This window comes from Hippoglossus stenolepis, chromosome 18 (assembly GCF_022539355.2).
Source record: "Hippoglossus stenolepis isolate QCI-W04-F060 chromosome 18, HSTE1.2, whole genome shotgun sequence".
Taxonomy (NCBI): Eukaryota; Metazoa; Chordata; class Actinopteri; order Pleuronectiformes; family Pleuronectidae; genus Hippoglossus; species Hippoglossus stenolepis.
In genome coordinates, this window is record NC_061500.1 from 15,654,428 (window position 1) to 15,674,670 (window position 20,243).

General features: G+C 40.0%; 2 protein-coding genes across 5 annotated transcripts; both read left to right on the plus strand.

Moving 5' to 3' along the window:
• Positions 1–490: 490 nt before the first annotated feature.
• LOC118125444 (cytotoxic granule associated RNA binding protein TIA1) lies at positions 491–11,095 on the plus strand. Of its 4 annotated transcripts, none has more exons than XM_035184000.2 (12): positions 491–708; positions 3,186–3,282; positions 3,728–3,826; positions 5,140–5,194; positions 5,348–5,435; positions 6,071–6,146; positions 6,307–6,412; positions 7,802–7,900; positions 7,986–8,070; positions 8,188–8,326; positions 8,502–8,647; positions 9,084–11,095. In XM_035184000.2, the coding sequence occupies exons 1-12, from the start codon at positions 497–499 to the stop codon at positions 9,220–9,222; spliced, it is 1,341 nt and encodes a 446-aa protein (XP_035039891.1). In that variant the 5' UTR covers positions 491–496; the 3' UTR covers positions 9,223–11,095. The 4 variants fall into 4 exon arrangements, with proteins under 4 accessions (XP_035039891.1, XP_035039892.1, XP_035039894.1 ...); XM_035184001.2 differs by having other exon boundaries at positions 8,188–8,311; positions 8,499–8,647; XM_035184003.2 differs by having other exon boundaries at positions 8,188–8,311.
• Positions 11,096–12,560: 1,465 nt separating this feature from the next.
• On the plus strand, positions 12,561–19,939 carry c18h2orf42 (chromosome 18 C2orf42 homolog). The gene is given in 10 exon segments (XM_035183998.2): positions 12,561–12,712; positions 14,303–15,273; positions 15,275–15,479; positions 15,592–15,714; positions 15,898–16,002; positions 16,723–16,827; positions 17,557–17,664; positions 18,457–18,557; positions 19,031–19,193; positions 19,268–19,939. Coding segments are annotated over 9 exon segments (2,085 nt in total). The 5' UTR covers positions 12,561–12,712; positions 14,303–14,343; the 3' UTR covers positions 19,513–19,939.
• Positions 19,940–20,243: the final 304 nt, after the last annotated feature.

Below are 20,243 nucleotides of genomic sequence, written 5' to 3' on the forward strand. Positions count from 1 at the left end.
CACAGAATCTGAATTCATTTCTGGTGTATCATTATAGGTTTAGATAAAATAAGACCATGAGACTGTTACAAGTTTTGATAGAAATAAGGCCTGTGCCTGTTAGGCTTATTCAGTAATCCATCCAAAGTCTTATTTTATCTATCAGTAATACAAATTACCAAACCTAAGTGAGACAAATGTAAACTAAAACCAAAACCAAGCATATTGTTCATAAGCAAATGTGTGTTTCTGTGGAGACTGTGTAAATAGTCAATAATAGTTCATTATTATATTAGAAAACACTAAATTTAAGTGAATAGAATCTGTGGAGTGTCTGCTATTTCAAATTAGAAAGTAAATTCAGTGTAAATGTGTATTTTTTTGAATGTACAAATCCATTCAGGCATTAACAAAGTACAAGTACTTGTAATGTAATGTTTACTTGAGATATCTCTGGTCTGTATTTTGTAATGTGGCCAGAAGTTGCCTTCGACGAACTACTGCGCATGCGCGTTTCATGCAGGCCCGGTCCGTCCGCCATCTTTGTCGGCTCCCCCCATTGTTCACTGTGGAGACAACAGCGGCGCTAAATCAGTTCCACTGCGCATTAAACTCACCGGACGGTGTCACAGGCCGCTGCCCGCGACAGTCGTGGATTTACACTCAGGGTTGCGACTTGTTCTCGGCCAGCAAGTGTGACAGAATGGACGATGACCAGCCCAAAACCCTGTAAGTGTGCGTGTGTCTGCGGTACCGCCAGCTAGCTAGCTACCAAGCTAACCACTTGTATTCGTCACGTAACAGGCAGCGGTGGCTCGTCTCCTCACAACGAACTCAATTCTCTAAACGCTGTTTTTCTCGTGCACGGGCACATTGCACCTGCACGTGCTTTAAAATTAACACATTATTGAATTAAACCACAGTGTATTGATCTCGCCACTGCACAATTACCACCCAAGCAGGTTTGCATGCTAACAAGCTAGCGAATTCCAGAAAAATCCAAATCTCTAAAACCCGTCTGTTCACACTGCTGCATCAAGAAAACCGAATCAAAGATGAATTGCTATTTATAATTGGTGTTTGGTGTGTTTTGCCTTTGATACATTTCGCTAATTTACGCATTTGATTAATTCGGCAGAGACTGACGATGGACAGATCATTAAACTACCATCTTTTTCAATGGAGTTTGGTGTATCAGCCTCTGCGTTACTTTGTCTGTATAAATGTTGTCGCCGAGGCCTAGGAATCTATTTGTATGGGTCATTCTCTTACAAGCTACGTGGCTAAATGTCAACAAAGGCTAATGCAGATGTTATTGTTTTGGTTTGTTATTATTAACCGCCTTAACAGTAAGCTAAGTCTTTTTAAAGCCAGCAGTGAGGTAAAGCAAGGTCAGTAGCTGTGTATTTCAATAATACTTGTCCTCGGCTGCTCACTATATTGGGTTGAAGAGATGGTTATTGAATTCAGAACCACTTCCTGCAAACAGCCTTGAGACATTTGCATTTACGTGTGGATTAAAAATAGACTCATAATGGCTGTATTTGTTACATATTGCTCAGTGATCGTAGGTGTTTTATTGTTTGTTTGCGGGAATGAGATGTTGGCATTTACACATACACGTTTCTCTCATTGTAGGGGTGAAGCTATCAAATATTGTTGATATAATTGTTCAACCTCAATTAAAACTGGAAAATGTCAGAAAATAGCTAATGGTCATTTGCCAAATGAACCCTTAGATCAAAGTGATATTAAACTGTCTTGTTTTCAATAGTCGAGCATCTACCGAGTATGATACCGAAAAAACACCAATCCTCACATTTGGAAAACTAGAAACATCAAATTTGATACGTTTGAGCTAAAAATAATCAACACTATAACATAAAAGTAAACTATTTGTTTAACAACATAAAGGATTCATTTTCTGATTTGTTTCAAACGTACTGAACCAATTTACACCACTTAGGGGAGGGATGGGGAATTGGCCAGGGAATAACCCATTACATTTTGATGGAGATCTAGTTAAAGGGGTAGAGGCAGTCATTTGGCTTTCATCACTTTTCTTAACACTGCAAGCAGTTCCCCACAAAATTCCCCAGGAAAATGATTTATGAATGTTGATGCTGAAAATTATTTTGAATAATATTTATGAGTTTGTACAATTTGGTGCAGATGATTAGACTTCTTCCCATTATTTTTTTTTTAAATTCAGTGTTACAGACATGTAGGATTGTTTGGCATTGCATTTGGAGTTTAGTCTGTTCTCTTTTGACAAAACTGTTTTGGTCCATTTTAGTAATACTCAAGGACAGTGGCAGCAGTAAGTGAAATTATAGGGAGACAATAGAAGAGGAGCCGTTTGTGTAAATATGGGTTGCAAAAATGCCTTTTTTATAGTTCTAGGGCTGCAGCTTGTGGCTTCATCCACACTAGTACATTTTAGTGTAAAAACAGGTAACTTCTGCCTCGTGTACGCCTTGGCATCCACACTGCTCCAGAGTTTCATAACCCCTAAAACAGAGAATTGAAACACTGCTGGTGCCCTTTAAGTATGAAAATTATGTGGTTGCGTTCATCCTTAACGGGAGGAAATGGAGACATTTGATTAACGTGCATGACCCATGTACATTTATGGTTGTGTGATGTGTTCCAGGTGTGTTTAGTATGGACAAGAATTGTTTCGATATGGAGGTAATCTTCCCATCTTGACAGAGATGGGTTTTGAAACGCTGCTATAAAACTAAAACATTAGCGTAGAGTTAGCCGTTGGTCATTATTGTTTAATCTGCAAACAATTTTATTGAGTAATCATCTAATCATTTTGTCTATTGAATGCGGCACAAAAAAGGTTTTCCCATTTTCCCAGAATCCTTGTGGACCTCATCTTTGTTGACCTCATGTATTGTGTTGTATATGTTATGAAAACCAGCAAATACTCAAATTATAGAGGCTGCAGCCATTTAAGTTTACTGTCACGATGTGACAAAAAAACATTAATAACTCTTATTTGAGACACTATATATAAGTTAGGTATTTTTGGATTGTGATATTGTTAATGGAGTATAAGAGCTAAATACTTCTTCCATCACTAATATTAGTAACAGAACTTGTTCACAGAGTCTAAATTCACATGGATTTTCAAACAGCGACTTGCTAAGCAATTACTGTTGTGTGTTTCTGTCCTGTTTGTTTATATTTCTGTTTAGGTATGTGGGGAATCTGTCCCGGGACGTGACAGAGGCCCTCATCTTGGAGTTGTTTGGCCAAATTGGACCTTGCAAGAGCTGTAAAATGATAGTAGATGTGAGTTCAGTTGTCATCTTTTTCTAACATTAGAAAATACTCTTAACAACATTGTTGCTTCTAAGAAATCAGTGATAAGTGCCTGACTTCCTTTCCTTACAATCTGCCTTTGCTGCTTCTATTTTTCATCCTGTTGATCCACAACTGTTGCTTTTTGATATTAGGTGGTTGACTGATAAGTGTATATTAGCCTATATTAATTTCTAACACTTAACATAAACTAAGATTTTGTTTGATGCTTTAGTTATTGAGTGGGGTGCTGGGACCATCCAAATCTATTTTCACTGTCATTAAGTGTTTTTCTGCTGAGCTAATAATCCCTCTAATATGACCAGTTCCAGCCAGCTTTACTTCCCACCATTTTAATGCCAAATGAGGTCATTATGTTTCCTAAGAAATGCACAGAAGCCACACTGACTTACTTTGTGTTTCCTGTACACTCCAGACGGCAGGTCATGATCCGTACTGCTTTGTGGAGTTCTATGAGCATAGACATGCCACTGCCACAATTGCAGCCATGAATGGTCGGAAAATACTGGGTAAGGTAAGCTATCATATCTCCTGGGTGAGTCCACGGGGGCAAGGCTTGGTGGGCAGGGTTGAAATGAAGCAACTGGAAAAGCTTGTATCTTATTAAACCTTATCTCACTCATGTTATTTCCCTCTTCCACTTCACTTAATTTGTTTTATTCCCATGAGCACAATATTTGCCTGTGCACTCTCTGAAATGACTGGGGTGGGAACACGACTGATCTCTGCCATGTTAATGCTGTAAAGAGTCCAGAAAACATAATAACTAAACTTACAACAATGTGAGATTTTCGGGTTTCATTTTCATGGTACAAAAACATTCGGTTGACTAATCAGCAACTTGTTGTCCTAAACTTAAAAGCTATTTCGTTGACCACGGTAATTAATTATTAACTTGTTTTAATGTATTCTCTCACATTAGTCGGCGCAGGAGACCCCAATATATCTAAGTTTAGTCATGGTGCATCTTGTTTCAACAAATGCTTAACATTAATAAGCTTTAAAGGTTAATTTTCAAATTACATAACTGGTTTAACTCATTAACTGATAAAAATCATAGTGTAATTTACATTGTGCCTTAACACAGATGTAAAAGCATTTTAAGTTCTATCTGGAATTTTTTTAATCGTCACTTCATGCTCCATGCTGTCTGTTTTAATGAGGTTTTTCCTTGAGTGCGTTTCCAATCTGTGTATGAATTAATTATTCGTGGCCCTGCTGTGTAATCATTCTACATGTTAGATTCTCTGATCTACTTTACTTGATGCTCTTCTCTACATCTTTACTGCTGTGTGTTCTTTTTGCAAAGTTATTTCCACATAGAATCCACATAAGAGCAACTTCAAGAAAAATACATTCAGTTGAAAATATTCTATCCTCAACAGGTATTGAAGGACCATTTGAGGAGTATAACAAGTTCGTAAAAATCACTTGTTTGTAAGTCCCTTGTTATTTGGACCTTACTTCCTTCAGTTTTGCTCCAAATTTGTTCTAGACTGAGAGTGCAATGTTCCTGATTATGAAGGTGAAATCTTTAAATCCCTTTGATATTCTCCACTGTATTTGATTGTTTTATTAATTAATGCAAAGGTATGTAAAATTAGATAATGATCAATTTTTAGTGGTGGTTTTAAGAACCCAAGTGTGGCTTACAGAGACCAGACCACCTTATTTAATAAAAAGTTCTCAATCACAAAATATGACCTAAGTAAAAGTGGTGTGACAAAACCTCTAATCACAGAAAAGAAAGCACCTTCCTCTCCTCTGCAAGCTATTTTATGCCTCACCGTTTTCCTCTTCCCCGTTCTCCACATCTGTCTCTTACAGGAGGTCAAGGTCAACTGGGCCACAACGCCAACCAGTCAAAAGAAAGACACAAGCAGTAAGTAACACATCTAAATATTAAGAAACAAGATCACAATGTTGCATTGCTTCTTACCTGTCAGTTGGCTAATTTTCTTATTATTAAATTAACGCAATAAACCCATATTGGTATGAATGACCACATTAAGTACAATTTGAATCTTTCTTTTAGGTCACTTCCATGTCTTTGTTGGGGATCTTAGTCCTGAAATTACCACAGATGACATAAAAGCAGCTTTTGCTCCTTTTGGGAAAATATCGTAAGTGTATTCTCATAATTATTAGTCTGTACAATTCTGTTTTCTGTCCTCTGAACTGTGGCTGTGGCTGTCAGCCCCAAAACTATTGGTTTCTAACACAAAAATGTTAAAACACAGGTCACAAAAAATAGTTATATTTTTTCATTCATTCACGTAATTTTGATTGGACTTCTCGTGATATATATTAAGATCAGATCCATTATTGTAAACTCCTGAAGACCTCAAACATGTCACCCAGTGCAACAGTAGTTTACTTATGTTTTAACAGTAGAGCTCTATGGCACAGAGGAATAAAATGTATCAGGATTTGAATACACTGAATGTTTATTCGTAAAAAAAATTCGTCCTTGAATTTGGTATTTTTTGTTGGGTTTGTTTTGAGACTGATCTCTGCATTTAGTTTACTACAATCTGTAGTATATAACAGCAAATGCTAATGTAGTTTATTTTTACATTTAAACCTTAAGTCATTGTCATTTCGACCCAATTCCCCACCATAGATAAAACTTAAAATCACCCCAGCTAAATAACAAAAGATATGGTATAACATTATTGAGGTACTTGGTTAATATCACAACTTAATCACTCTATTAAATGTATTTCTTGACTAACAGAGTGTTTATATTTGTCAACAGGGATTGTCGAGTGGTGAAAGACATGGCCACAGGTAAATCTAAAGGCTATGGCTTTGTGTCCTTCTTCAACAAATGGGTAAGTGTGTCAGTAGTGCCTGTGTGTTAGAGGACTGAGAAAACATTGGCAGGTTCTGTTTATTGACTTAGTCGGAGCCAGGGTTCACAGTAAAATGTTTTGCATTTGGTGTCTGTGACCCAGGAGTTTGTTCTGTGTGTTTCCTCCTCTGTACAATCAGGATGCAGAGAATGCCATACAGCAGATGGGAGGGCAGTGGTTGGGAGGCAGGCAGATCAGGACCAACTGGGCCACGAGGAAGCCTGCTCCTAAAACTCCAAATGAAAGTAAGTCAGCAGTAATTAGATTGATTGATGCACAGTGGGCACGCACACACTTAAGGAATGTACTCTTGAGAGGTAGATCCAGCAGCAGATCTGTTTCATCTACTTAGACGGAAGTATCTCAACTACTATCAGATATTCATGTGCCCCCCAAGATATGCTTTTATAACTTTAGCGATTCCCTGGTTTCACTCACTGCCATAATAGGGAATATGGATGATTATGGACACTATTCTTTTACAATACACGGCAAAGAGGAAACGGTAGTTTGTAACAAAGCTGGGAAAAAATTAATACATTTTTGTGGTAGCCCTGCTCTTAAAATATAAATAAAAAGATCTTTACCAAATCTTTTTGATTTCTTATTTTGAAGTTGGAAGTAGTAATCTGAGGTTTAGATTTTTACTTGAAAACCAAGGTCACACTTAGTTATATCCTGTTTGTATAAAACTATAAGATGTTGATCCTTTCGTTGACTTAGTAAAATGGTATATAACGGCGATTTTGTTGTACATACTAAATGTCATATGTATATAATTAATCAACAAAGAAAATTCTGCTCAGTTGTGTTGCCTTGTTGTAGCAGGAAGTGTGCAGGTGTAACTAATACAATAGTATACAATAAAACATGCAACAAAAGCATCACACATCCATGAACCAATTAGCGAAACAACATACAATAGCACTTAAAACTCACACAGTCATCAGACACAATTACACAGCAGCTGACAAGGAAACATGCATCACAGGTGGAACATGCATCTTTAGCCTTTACTGTATCAGCGTGGCCCTGCTCTGACCTTCTGAAGCAGAACATCCAGTGAATCGATGGCTTTCATCACTGCCATAGTTTGTAGACATGCATTTTACAATTAATGTTATCGAGAAAAGTAATGAATTGTAATAGGCTCATCAGATAAGGGTTCAATATGATAAGTGAGCAATGCAAGTGCTGTTCTGTGGCATCACACTTATCCCCTGTGGTGAAGCCTTTTCTTTACCTTGATGGATATCAAGTTATTATCAGTTAAATAGTTAAATGTTATAGTAGTTTGTGGTGATGAATGAAACATCAAATAGTGAAACTGTTTTGAGTTTTATTATATCAATGTTTACAAGAACGCAAATAAAATGTCTGTAAAATGACCAATCAGTTCAGATTGTCAGTCAGGCACGAAAAGGAATAAAAATAAGATATAAATATCAATAATCTCATGCACTCTATCATGCACTCATGCACTCCAGGCCTTAATATTCCTACTGGTTTATGTTGATTATATTTTACATACTATGGCCAGTTTTACTTTGAAACCGGTATCAATTCACAATGAATGTGTTGTAAAAGGTCTTATTCACACGTAAGATAAAATCTAAGCTGATCTCTCTTTTTAGCAACCAGTACCAAGCAGCTGTCCTTTGATGAGGTGGTGAGCCAGTCCAGCCCCAGCAACTGCACCGTCTACTGTGGAGGAGTCACAACAGGCCTCACAGGTGAGTCACAGCTTGTTTGTCCATGAGATCAAGCTGCAGGTTAAGAAACAAATGAAATAATAACCTCTTTTTCTTTTGTTCATAGAGCAAATTATGAGACAGACCTTCTCACCCTTCGGCCAAATAATGGAAATCCGTGTTTTCCCAGACAAAGGCTACTCATTTGTTAGGTGAGATCACTTTCTGATTGATCTGCTTACATGATACTATAAATATATTACCCTAATATCTCGATGGAATGACTTGATATGAAGCAATCTGATTTTAATGCTCTCCTCTGCGTGCAGGTTCAACTCCCATGAAGCAGCAGCTCATGCCATTGTCTCGGTCAATGGCACGTCCATAGAGGGCTATGTTGTTAAGTGTTACTGGGGCAAAGAAACAACAGACATGGTTAGCCCCATTCAGCAGGTACATATGCCACAGGTATGAACAAGGATCGTCCCCAACATCTTTTAATCATCACCCTGAAATTCTTACATTCAATTAACCTCCTGCTGGTGAACTGCTGTAGTTACTGTGAGATCCTGACATGGCTGCTGTGTGAAGCTGCTGTCATTTGATACTCCGCCACCTAAAATATCATTCTCTATGTCAGCAGAACACGGTGAGCTTCGCGGCGCAGCCCTACAGCCAGTGGGGTCAGTGGTACAGTAACACGCAGCAGATTGGTCAATATGTGCCCAATGGATGGCAGGTGCCAAGCTACGGAGTTTATGGACAGACCTGGGATCAGCAGGGCTACAAGTGAGTACCAGAGGGGAGCCTGGAGCAGAGGAAGTGCACATGCAAAGATTGTCTTTTGCAAATATTGGTGTTCTGCATGCAAGCACATCTATTTTTATTTTGCTTTTTTCAAATCAGCTTATCTCATAGCTACCAGTCCGTACCTCCTGTCTGCATGCACATTACTGACTGACTGACTCACTGCTCTGCCTCGAGTCTTCCAGCACTGTTAATTTGGCTACCTGATTAGTTTTAATCATAAATAATCAATACGAAAATGGGGGATACGGCTATCGTTGGAACTCACATTGTCTACAAGACTCTGGATCACAAGGCAGCAAGCTGTGTCGTGTCGACTGTGCAGCGATCTGACAATGTCGTGTTTTTTTTTTTTTTTTAAACTTGGCTCTACTTGACTTTATTTGTCTAACTGTTTTGTTTCTCTCTGCTCTTACAGTCATTTACATGCTGGTGCCGGATGGACAGGAGTGGGCGCCGTGAGCAACGGCAGCATGGTAGAGCCTGGACAGGGAGTCAACGGAACGATGCTAACCAACCAGGCCGGCATGAGCGCTGCTGGCTACCACACCCACTGATCACAGTAGTCCCCTCTCTAAGCCTCTGAGGTCACAAAGGATGATACTCTGCTGGGGAAGAAGTGCATTAGATGTGCTCTCTCTGTTACCACAAGAAATTATTCTCCGTTAGGCAGGCTGGTGCGCCATTTTATCAGCCTTACAGCTCATAACCTCACCCACTGCCCAAATCTGCAAGTGTAATCAAATCTCTCCACTCCAGAACACACACAGCTAATGCTAATGCACTGTGCATTCCTGGGCCCATTTTATGATTTGGTGCATTTTTCTAATGACTGCAGATAAGCGGCCAAATGAAAATGATAAATTATAAAGATAATTCTGTCACAGTTTAGTTTAAAAATAGTCTTTAGTCGAACAGCAGGTTTTGTTTGTTTCAGCCCCTCAGAGCCAAAGAGCAAGGGCAGATTTTATACCAGTGTTTAACAATCATACAGGGAGGAGAGTCGAGAAACTTTGCCACAGAAAATACTCAAATAGTCCATTATAATGCAATGCAGCCACAAGATGAGTGTCGACTAAGGGGTGTTTGTTGTTATTTTTTGCTCGATTGGAACATTTCGCTCCCACCGTTCTGTCTGGTCTGTCCACCCGTTACTGACGTGAAACATGAGTCCAAGCAAGTTCTCAGGGTGTTGTTAAGTCATTCTGTGAAATGTAGGGAATCACTGAGTAGAAATAGGCCGGTTGAGGGAAAGCGGATACCACCAAAACAAAAAAAGACGAGTCACATTTTCAGCGCTCCTTCACTTCATCTCCCTGAATGGACTGAACAGACTGAGCGTCCGGTCTGAGGATACGAAACGTGTGTGTGCTTACGTGTGTGTGTGCATGAACTGATGCTTTTACACACAAGACAACGTCCAGTTCATCTCTCCCCTGAGACAAAAAAGGACTACGCCTCCTTTTTTTGCTCCAGATATATTCGAAAAATGTGTCATTTTCTTCCCCTTTTTCTTTTGAGCAACTTTAAAAACGATGACATTGTATAAAGAGCTTTTGCCTTTTTTTGTTGTTTCATTTCAGGACTGTCTTATAAAGAAACGTTGCAGTGACACCATGTGACATGTGAAACCTTTATGTTTGTTTATAAAACACAAAGTGGCTGTCAACTGTCAACCTTATTTTTTAAAATTAGATTTTCAATATCTCAAATAAAACCAATTGCAGGGACTACTGCCACTCTTACCTTACTTTAGGCAGACAACTATTGCACAAATACTTAAGGTTATCTTTTCGCAAAATTTGAAATACTAGGGTTTTTTTTATGTTTTTGCATTCCACCTTCTTTTGTAATTTCATTTGGAAGTCTGTTTTTATGTAAATAACCAAACAGTCTGTTCAATTGTACTGAATCTGTATAAAGACAACATGTTAATAAAGGAAGCGTGCTTGCTTCTGGTTGGGGAAGTGGATTCCAGAAACAGCTGTTTGACACTAGCGCCCCTGTCCAGTGCCGGTCCGTGTACAGGACAGACAGTGCAACATTTGATTCTTCCATAAGCTTGGAGGACAAGCTGCATTGCTATGCAATGCGAACAGCCTTTAGACTGACGAGTGATGCATAACTTAAGTTATTCTATTTTAAACCTAAATAACGATTGTTTTTGTAGATTAAGAAACGACCTCACGAGGATCAGATTGTTTTTCACTGAGGCCACCGTTAATTTTAATATAGTAGGAACATCCATTGTGTTGCCTTATCAGTGAGTTACTTTTAATTTAACCAAAAATCTCCAGAGAGAAGACGGGTGCCCGAGAATGTTTTCAACCTATGTTTGACGAGGGACGTTCTGTTGATGCTTCAGTCCCATGGTTTGTGTTTTTGCTTTGTCCCATTAAAAATGCTGATGCTTCAAACAGCTCACATTCACACTGTTTGCATCTGATGTTTACAACCAGGCTGTTGACACATAACTTGTGGAGGGAGAGACGTCTCCACGTGTTATCATACTCCACGTGTTTTTCACTCTTAGCCATCTTACACCTTGCTTTGTAAGATCAAACATTCTGTTTAAATCCCAAATTTGAATCATAATATTTGGTAATTTTGTTAAAAAATGACAAAATTATACATTTTGATTAAATGCAAGCCTGTAGACACCACTGAGGACACTATGGTCATGTGCTAATAATTTGATGGTTATGTGAAACATTCAACTAAATATTTTATATTTCTCATATGTAAATTTGATTCCAGGTAGATTACATTTAAATGAAGGATTCAGTTTTGTCCCGGAGGTTTAAGTGGGATTGAAATAGCCTTTTGACGTTGATATAATTGGGAAATTAAACTTAAATTGCTTTATCTTATAGGTCTGTTATTTTGTAGCACGTGTCCTGGATAAAACTAATCTGCCAATTGTAGCTCTGGGTTTAGATGGACTTAATTGAGATGCAGCTCTTTTAAATATAAAGACTAAAGTATAGGGGTTTAATTTGTAATTTGACATAAGGCCTCTTAATCTTTCTTTGCATCGTTTCAATGAGAGTGCAGTAAAGAGCTTGCATGGATCCGAAATGGTATTTACATTTGAGACATGAGGGTAAAGAGGAGGCCAACAGGTGAAGCTACTGAGGCTCAGCAGAAAGAAGATATCTATCAGTGATATCAAAGATGCAAAACTGAGAAAACACTTGTGGTCTAGAGTGTAGACCACATAGACTGTATACAAACATGATCGACACTGCAGCTCCCCCAAAACAGAAGCCAAGGCATCATCTGCAGCATAGGTCATAAACCCTGCCTGCTCCATGTTAGTGGGTGGGACATGGACAAAACTAAAATGTCAAAGTGATGTGAGGTGTAAGTTTGGTTTTGATTAGTTATTCGATGCTGTAAAAACAGGGTGAAATGCCATGATTGACAGCTGAAACTGACCCGCGATTGGTCGAGCACATGGGAACAGGGGACCTCGCTGCCCTGGCTGAATTGCCCAGTCGCAACTGCACAGACTCTGGCTCCTGATGCACAAGATGGCAGCGTTCGTATCTGGGATGATTTGGCTTCATTTCTGGTAAGTGAGAGGAAGTAGAGGCACGTCGTCCATCTTTTGTGGCCCAGTCCAACCCTGTAAAACATATAATCTCACTTATAGTAGATTTTTTAAATGCTCATCCACATAATCAAGTCTAAATTTATAATATAACATGTTAATTGTATCTACATTTTTAGCATCTTCTCTCATCTTTAATAACTAATTTATTTTAAGCTGAAAACTTCTTTTCTTTCACCCATGTTTCAACTTCCTGCAAAACTCAGCCATCGGTGCACGTGAACTACAGCTCCCATGATTCACCGCTCCCACAGAGTCAACTCCCCCTCCCCCGCCCTTCTCGCATGCCCTCTTCCTCACGTGACCTGCTCCGGCCAATAGGGAGTGTCGTTACAGGCGCAATGCGGCTGTCGGGATGTAAGGAGCAATGGCGACGGTCGAGGCGGATTTGGAGTCAGAGTGAAGCTGGTTTGACCAAACAGAGCTGGAGACAGGTACTTTGAGCATTTCACTTGCACGCACACACGTGTCACACAGGTGGCGAGTCCACAGCGAGCAGCTGCGTGCAAACAGCCATGTGGGTTCAACCCTGAACTTAATAAGGCTGAGTGCATTTAATTAAAGTTTATTCATGTGATTATGCATCTAAAAACATATAGTTTTAACTTTAATTTTATATGTTGTTCCTGCAGGGAAATGGGTTTTGTGCAGTGTGCAGGGATGACAATGATAACTAATCTATAACCGATGACGGTGGGAGAAAGTCATTTAATATAGATTTCTGCTCGTGCAGTTTTAAATGAATATTTTCTTATTATAACAGTTGATTTTTAAAATTTCAGAGTAACATATTCTTACTGTTACTCTGCAATATTTCTACTATACGCTCCTATACTTGATACTTTTAAATTTAAGGTGAAACGTGCAAAACACATTAACACGATCACAAAATATTTTCAATTATTACAGATTAATACACAGTCAGTGCTGCAGCTTGTTTCCGTTATTGGCAGATTATTGACTCAATTAATTGATCATTTGCTTCTGCTGTAAAATGTCATGAAATTGTGAGAAGGGCCTGTTGAATCTTTCTATATCATCAGATGCGTTGTTTTGTCTGAGCAGCAAAATCCAACGATTTCAACTCATATTTGAATAATATGATAATAACATGAAACCAGTACACGATTTGGCATTGTTGCTTCAAAAAGTTTTAAAACAATTAATTACAATTCACAGTAATTATTATATTTTAATTTTTTAATGATCTCATGGTATCAGCTCTATATACAGCAGCTAGGTCAATTTACTCCATCCTGAACCAGCTGGCATGTGAATGCATTACTACTAATGATCCAATAATGTAACATGATCAAGCTGCATGATAAGTAGTATCTTTATTTTCTTCTTGGCTTTTTCGTAGGTTTTTTGCAAAACAAATGCAAAATTACCACAGATATATATATATTTGTCCTTCGTGATTATTGTCTTTTATGCTTTTGTTTGTATTGTATGTTTTGTTTTGGTCTGTGTGATGAAAGTTAAATATAATAAAAATAGAAAATAAAAAAATTAGCACAGAGACATGAAAAACATTTGCAAACACGCGAAATGTCCAGAAAGACACAAAACAACTGCAAAAAGAAACAAATTGACCAAAGCTTGTTGAAAAGCTGAGATACAAACCATCAAAAAAAGACACAAAACAACTCAACTGTTTTCACTTATTGTGTCTGTCAGTTGGAGGGTTGGGGTCCATGGGAAGAACAGATCTATTAAATACAGATGGAAAAAAGTCATAAGAGCATTTCACACCTTTTAAAAAATGAATAAAAGTGTTTGAACTGAGGAACAATATTGACATACGGTATATTTAAAGTTTACAGGGCTGTCATCTTCTAAAATCAATGATTGTCTCTTTGTATTTTTGTACATTCTGTCTTGGATAAAACTCTTAGCAGCACAATATCAAAACATTGACATCAGACTCATGATCAAAGACTTCTACTCATGACTTCTACCACCATCATTTGAGCTATGTGGTTAAAAATCCTCTCTTTGTTTCCTTTTCCCTCTTTGACAAGGTTCACATCCCGTCACCTCCAGCTAAACTCTCAGTAGCAGAATGGAGACTGAAGTGACAGTGTCCTCCTCAGCCAGCGTCGTCTCGTCCTCCGCTCCGCAGACGTTGACCACACAGGCCAACCTGGCAGCGAAACAGCGAGACGGCAGGAAAAGCACATCCACGACTCCATCCTTCCTCTCCAACCTGGGGAGGGCCACCCTGCGCGGCATCCGCAAGTGTCCTCAGTGTGGCGTCTACAACGGCACCCGAGGGCTCAGCTGCAAGAACAAGGCCTGCGGGGTATCGCTCCGAAATGCCTCAGCGGGAGGTAGAACCAGGAAGAAATGTGCGGTGGAGGTGGTGAAGGTGATAATAGACAGCGAGGAGAGAGTTGGGAAGGAGCGTGACGGAGGAGGAGTCCTGGGCGGCAGCTCAGGCGGAGGAGTCCAGGTGTTTTCAGTGTGTCACAGAGGAAGAGGAGCCACAGCTACACAGCTGGGCTTCGTTGAGCTTGTCCCTACCGACACTGCCATAGCAACTGGTGACGGCGCCACTTTGCTGACCCGCATCAACCTGGGCCGCTGCTTTCTGCCCTCTTGCAGACAAGGTCAAAGGTCAAATCAGGGCGAGGCAGAATCAGGGGCGGCCAATTCCAAGCAGTCTTCCGACAGCCTCTGCATCCACATCAAACAAGCCATAGAGTGTCAGAGCCGCGCGACGCCGCTGACCTTAAAGAGCTCCGTGCTGGAGGGTTTGCAGGCCTCCATCCAGGCCAGGGAGGAGCTGTGGAGGCTGGCCACCGAGTCCCCGGGCCCGCTGGTGCAGCGCGTTTCAAAAGACACGCTGGTGGTGAAGTGCCACACGGATTCCCATCATCCTCTTGGCCTCCTGCATCTCACCGTGGGTGCCGCCGGACTGTCCGAGGTTTCCAAGAATGAGAGAAAGGGCAGAGAGATTCAGCAGCACAGTTTTTTTCACTGTGCCTGCCAGGTCAGAGCAGCGCAGCAGCAGCAGCAGCAGCAGCAGAAGGAACAAACCTGTTGTTGATGGAGCAGGTGGAGCCTCCAGCTTTCACTCTCCTCCCAGCTCGGCCTCACCACAACCCTGCCTTCACTTCTACGCCTGTGTGTGCGCCTTTGCGAGCGATGAGAAACTGGCTGCGGAGTTCGCTCCTTTCATCGGCTACACGCCCAGTGGTACGCTAACTGTACGGTAACCTATTTGAAAGGAATAGTTGAACAATCGTCAAACACCTCCTTTAACTTATTCTGTTTTTGCTTGTGTTTCTCTCGTTGTTTTTCCTCTCAGCTGTGCAGCAAAGTTCTCCCAGTGGTTCAGCAGGTCGCAGTGAGAAGCCCCTGCAGCATCAGGCCGAAGCAGCCAACTCTCATCACAAAGCAAAGAAAGTTCGCCTGGAGGAATCTCTCTCTGGTGATTTCATCTTAATGCCCCCTGAAAGACTTATTACAGAGCATCAACCACTCAGAAATGCAGGAGGAGTCTGCAGCGCATGTTTGTCTGAATCTTCATTGTCCTTCCTTCTGTTTCTGTTTCTGTCTGATCCTTCCCAACTTGCCCTTCTTCTCATTTCCTGCCTCTGTGCGCCCCCCTCAGCGCCCCCTGCCTCTGGCGTGGGGAGAGAGGGAGCGTCAGCCTCCAGCCTGAGGAGAGCTGGTCAGAGGAGAACCCCCCAGTGGGCTGGTGGGCTGAAGGTTTCAGGTGCTGCCTCCCCCTACTGAGCCCACGCCCTCTATCGCCTTCTCACCTTCCTGCTGCCTAAATCTGACTCTTACATCGTCTCAGACATCTGCTTTTATCTTTATCATTCCTCTGTCTATTCTTGCAGCACTAATCCTCATCCACTTCTGAAAAGAACTCTAATTCATGACTGACACAACCAAAGTATCTGCAGATCTTCTTCCAGAAAAAAGGCCTTAAAACTTCTTAAATATATTTCTAGCCTTCTATAGGCAAGGAGATTATGTTTGTCTGTTAGTCAGCAGGATACCGCAAAATGGATTACCAAAACACTTGGTGGAGGGATGTGGTTTGAGTCAGCAATGCTAAAGAAAAGAAGAAAAAAATCCTAGATCTGCACCAAACTTTAATGGGTTCTTCTTTAGATCGTACTTCACCCATCCACAAAATGTCATGGAAATGGTTCAGGATTATTTAAAGATTAAATAATTTAATATTCAAGGTTAATATTGGGATGTATTAACAAAAAAGTTATATCAGTTTAAATAATCTGTAATTTCTCCATGTTAACCATTGATATGCTTCATACTTTAGCTTCCATGACCGTAAAAACATCTTCAGGCCTTTAAATCAATCTTTGAGTAATTTTAGACAAAATATATTGATGGTAGAAAGAAAGACAATAATGAATGTGAGCTTGTTGTGCTGTTTGATCATCTGATCTGTGTGTTTATGCCTCAGGGGGTACGCAGGTTGTGGACGAGCGCACAGTGACGTTGGGTTTCCATCAGTGGCTGGCCAGTGTCACAGAGAGGATCCACCAGACGATGCACTACCAGTTCGATGGTAAAGCTAAAGAAGATTGATATCCTGCATATAGGAACCAGTTAGATTATGAAGCTCATCAGCTCTAATAACTTTGTGCTCAGCAAAGCAAATGAGAAGTTGTTAAGTAAACACAACCTGGGGCTTTGTTTGAAACCCATCTGACTGGTGTTTCCACGCTACTGTGTGTTCATAGAGCTCAGCACTGGATTTGAGTACAGTGTTACTGTAACCAATAGAAAAAAACAGTCAGACAAACAAAAGCAAGTTCTGATAAACTGATTGCATTAGAATGGTAAAACTTTCTAACAAGTTCTATTTTATATGGAGATAATTGTCTTTATTATGACTATAAACCAGCAGGGACCCATTTGAAAGGAAACTATCTACATTAACTAACTTTAAATGATCATTAACAGAAGGTTTGTCCAGACATGAGAAATATCAATCTTCTCATGTATCCCTCAACAGGAATCAAAGCGTATTTCACATTTCACAATGTTTGGAAATCCCAAAGCAAAACTGATTTCTCATTATCTGGCAACCCATGGGTTTGTGGTATTTATCACCATGAAGCATTATTCATTAGTTATGTATTGTTAATACAGATATTTACTACAACATTCAAACCCTTATATTTTACAGAGCAGGAGGTTCAAGCTCATCACTCAAAGCTGTTAGTCTCTGCAGGAAGACGACCTGGGATTGTTTGTATACAGTGAAATGTTGTTTTTGTCGTTTATCCTTCAGGGAAACCACAACCTCTGGTGTACCACATTCCTCAGGAGTTCTTCAACGCGTTGCAGAATCGTCTGTCGCTCGGATCAAAGAAGAGGAGGCTGCCAAACTTCACAACAGGTGGGAAAACTTACAGTAAAGTATTACACGTGCATTGATGCATCAGTATCAACAATCTAATAATGTCATATATAATACTATGTCAGTCACAGCGGACATTTCGCTACTCTCTCTCTCATGCATGATTTAGCATTGTTGTATTGGTGTGTAAAGCAACACAATTTAGTTGTTTTTAACCTCACAATAACAGCTTTCAAATCATTTCAGTGGTACACAAACCTATAACGCTGAGAATGGCGTTTCTTCCTTTGCCACAGTGCTCTCCTGACGCCTGGAATAGCTCTTTGTAACTCTACCGCACCAACCAGAACATGAGCTGTGAGCTGGAGTAAGCAGTTAGCTATAAGAAAAAGCTAGCTCAGTATTCTCAGTATGTACAAATGTACAGTACAAATTTTTATGGATGTTTTAATGGGCTGGTGATTTGTCCCGGTGCTGCTAATAGTCACTGAAGTTAGTTTTCAAATGTTCAAATTTGCATTATTATGAAGCATGTGGGATACATATAGTATATAATGTGTATGTATATATAGTAGCTTATATAAAAGTACATGTGTGTGCTGCTGTGTATGAAGCGAGACTCAAACCAAGACTTGTATTTACAGCACTGATAGAAACGTGATTTATGTCTCCCACCTGTAGGGGGACCCAGAGTTTACACAAGAGCATATCTAACATTGTGTTGCTTTAAGAGCAGGATCTGAATTCTTATTCCACCACTGGATAAGCAAACCACAAAAGTGTAAATAAATATGGACTCTCTTCTTTGTGTCTTTTTTGTGTGGACGTCAGCCTTTGTGAGAAACGATGGACTTCCTCTCGGCTCCTTCTCCAAGTACACCTGGCACATCACCAACCTCATGCAGGTCAAACGCCTCTTCGACACTCCAGAGGTAAACTCCTCATTGTTCTTATGCCAGGGTGTAATTTCCACTGAGGACGAGGGGACATGTCCCCCTCACTTTTCATCCTGTGTCCTGTGCTTTTATAGTTAGAATTTCTGAGTCAGACTGAAAACGCTGCTGCTGCCAAAATCTAGATGAGAGAAGATGAGTCGATTTAAAAATATCATTCATCTACTTTGCCTTCAAATAAGACTCCAGCATAATATGTAAAACACTTTTTAAGCCCTGGGTGCAGATGAATTGTATTATTTGTTACTTTGTTAATGAATTAAAATTATTATGCTCCTGTTATCTCATCTGAATGAGTTGCTGTATTTGTGCTTGTAAAACATTTTGGAAAAACAACTCCACACTTAGAGACTGTTTCAGGTAAAACAACAGAGTGGAGTAAAACTGTGATTTCAGTGACTTTGCCACTCTTACCTCTTCTCTCTCTCTCCACCTCACTGTCTGCCCTCCAGCTGCCTCTGGAGGTCTATCAGAGTTTTGTGAAAAACATAGATGGCTCTTATTCCCGTTTTCGCTGTCCTGAGCCTCTTCCCGAGCCAGAACTACCAGAGGGTTACAGGACAGATCGGCCACAGGCCATACGACCCATGGAGCTCCGCACCTTCCTCAAAGTCGGTGAGTGACCGTATCCAGCTGTGATATCGACGGCTGTAGAGCTGCACACATTCACACTGTGGTGTCTCTGCCAGGACCCGGCATGGCAGCCGATCAGAAGGAGGCCAGTCCCTTTGTGGTCGAGTGGATCCCGGACGTTCTCCCTCGCTGTCAGATGGGAGAGCTCAGAATCAGCTTTGAGTTCGGCCACCAGAAGAGCGGTCAGCCGGAGAGCCACTGTGAGAAAATAAGCACGCCGGAGAAAGGGGCGCGCAACAAGTTTGAGTCCACCCAATTGAAACACTCGAAGGCTGTGGACGTCCTTCAGTTGGTCGTCTAGAGGTCCTTCAGTCTCCTCCTTATTACACTGTGTTAACGTCTCCTGATTTTAACTGCAACGTGTCTGATATAGATGAAATATAGAAATATGTCTGACTCATATATCCATGTTATATTATGCAATATGTGGATAATCAATCGCAGCCCCCATCATGTAATATAATATTGTTTAACAGTATTAGTTTGTTGTGGAGTCCTCATGTTAATGCCTTTTCCTTAATGCTGAATATGCACAAAGTAAATAAACTATATATTTAAAAGTTATTTTTTATATATGTCAAAGACAGATCATACGACCAGTTGAGAACATTTTAGAATCATGTATTTAAAACTAAAGGAAATAGACTGGATAACGTTTCCTAACAGTGTGAAAACCTACGTGTACTTTCAAAGATTTTTTTTTTTTTTTTGTCCTGTTTGTTTTCTATGTAAAGATTAAGAAAATAAATCACATTCAATGGACAAAAATGTGTGTTGAGTATTTCCATTTAAATGCAACTGCACTACATCTCCCGGCTTTACAGATAAACATTCAATATATAAACAAATATAATATTCTTATAAAAAATGTTCTTTGGTGAATCATACTTTTTTCGTCAAGGACACATTTTCCCTCTAAACTTCCAAGATGATTTCATAATAACTGTGTAATGCCTGAAGAACTACTCGATATTTGACAAATGGAGTAACAAAACCACGTTTTAACAGATTTCTTTTTAGAGAAGCAGGGTG

What these genes read in the sequence shown, in the direction of transcription:
- LOC118125444 (XM_035183999.2), top strand. Translation starts at nt 497, where the DNA reads ATGCAGGCCCGGTCCGTCCGCCATCTTTGTCGGCTCCCCCCATTGTTC. An exon ending in TCAAAAGAAAGACACAAGCA is followed by an intron (nt 5,195 to 5,347) that starts GTAAGTAACACA and finishes TCTTTCTTTTAG; the next exon opens with GTCACTTCCATGTCTTTGTT. An exon ending in TCCTAAAACTCCAAATGAAA is followed by an intron (nt 6,413 to 7,801) that starts GTAAGTCAGCAG and finishes CTCTCTTTTTAG; the next exon opens with CAACCAGTACCAAGCAGCTG.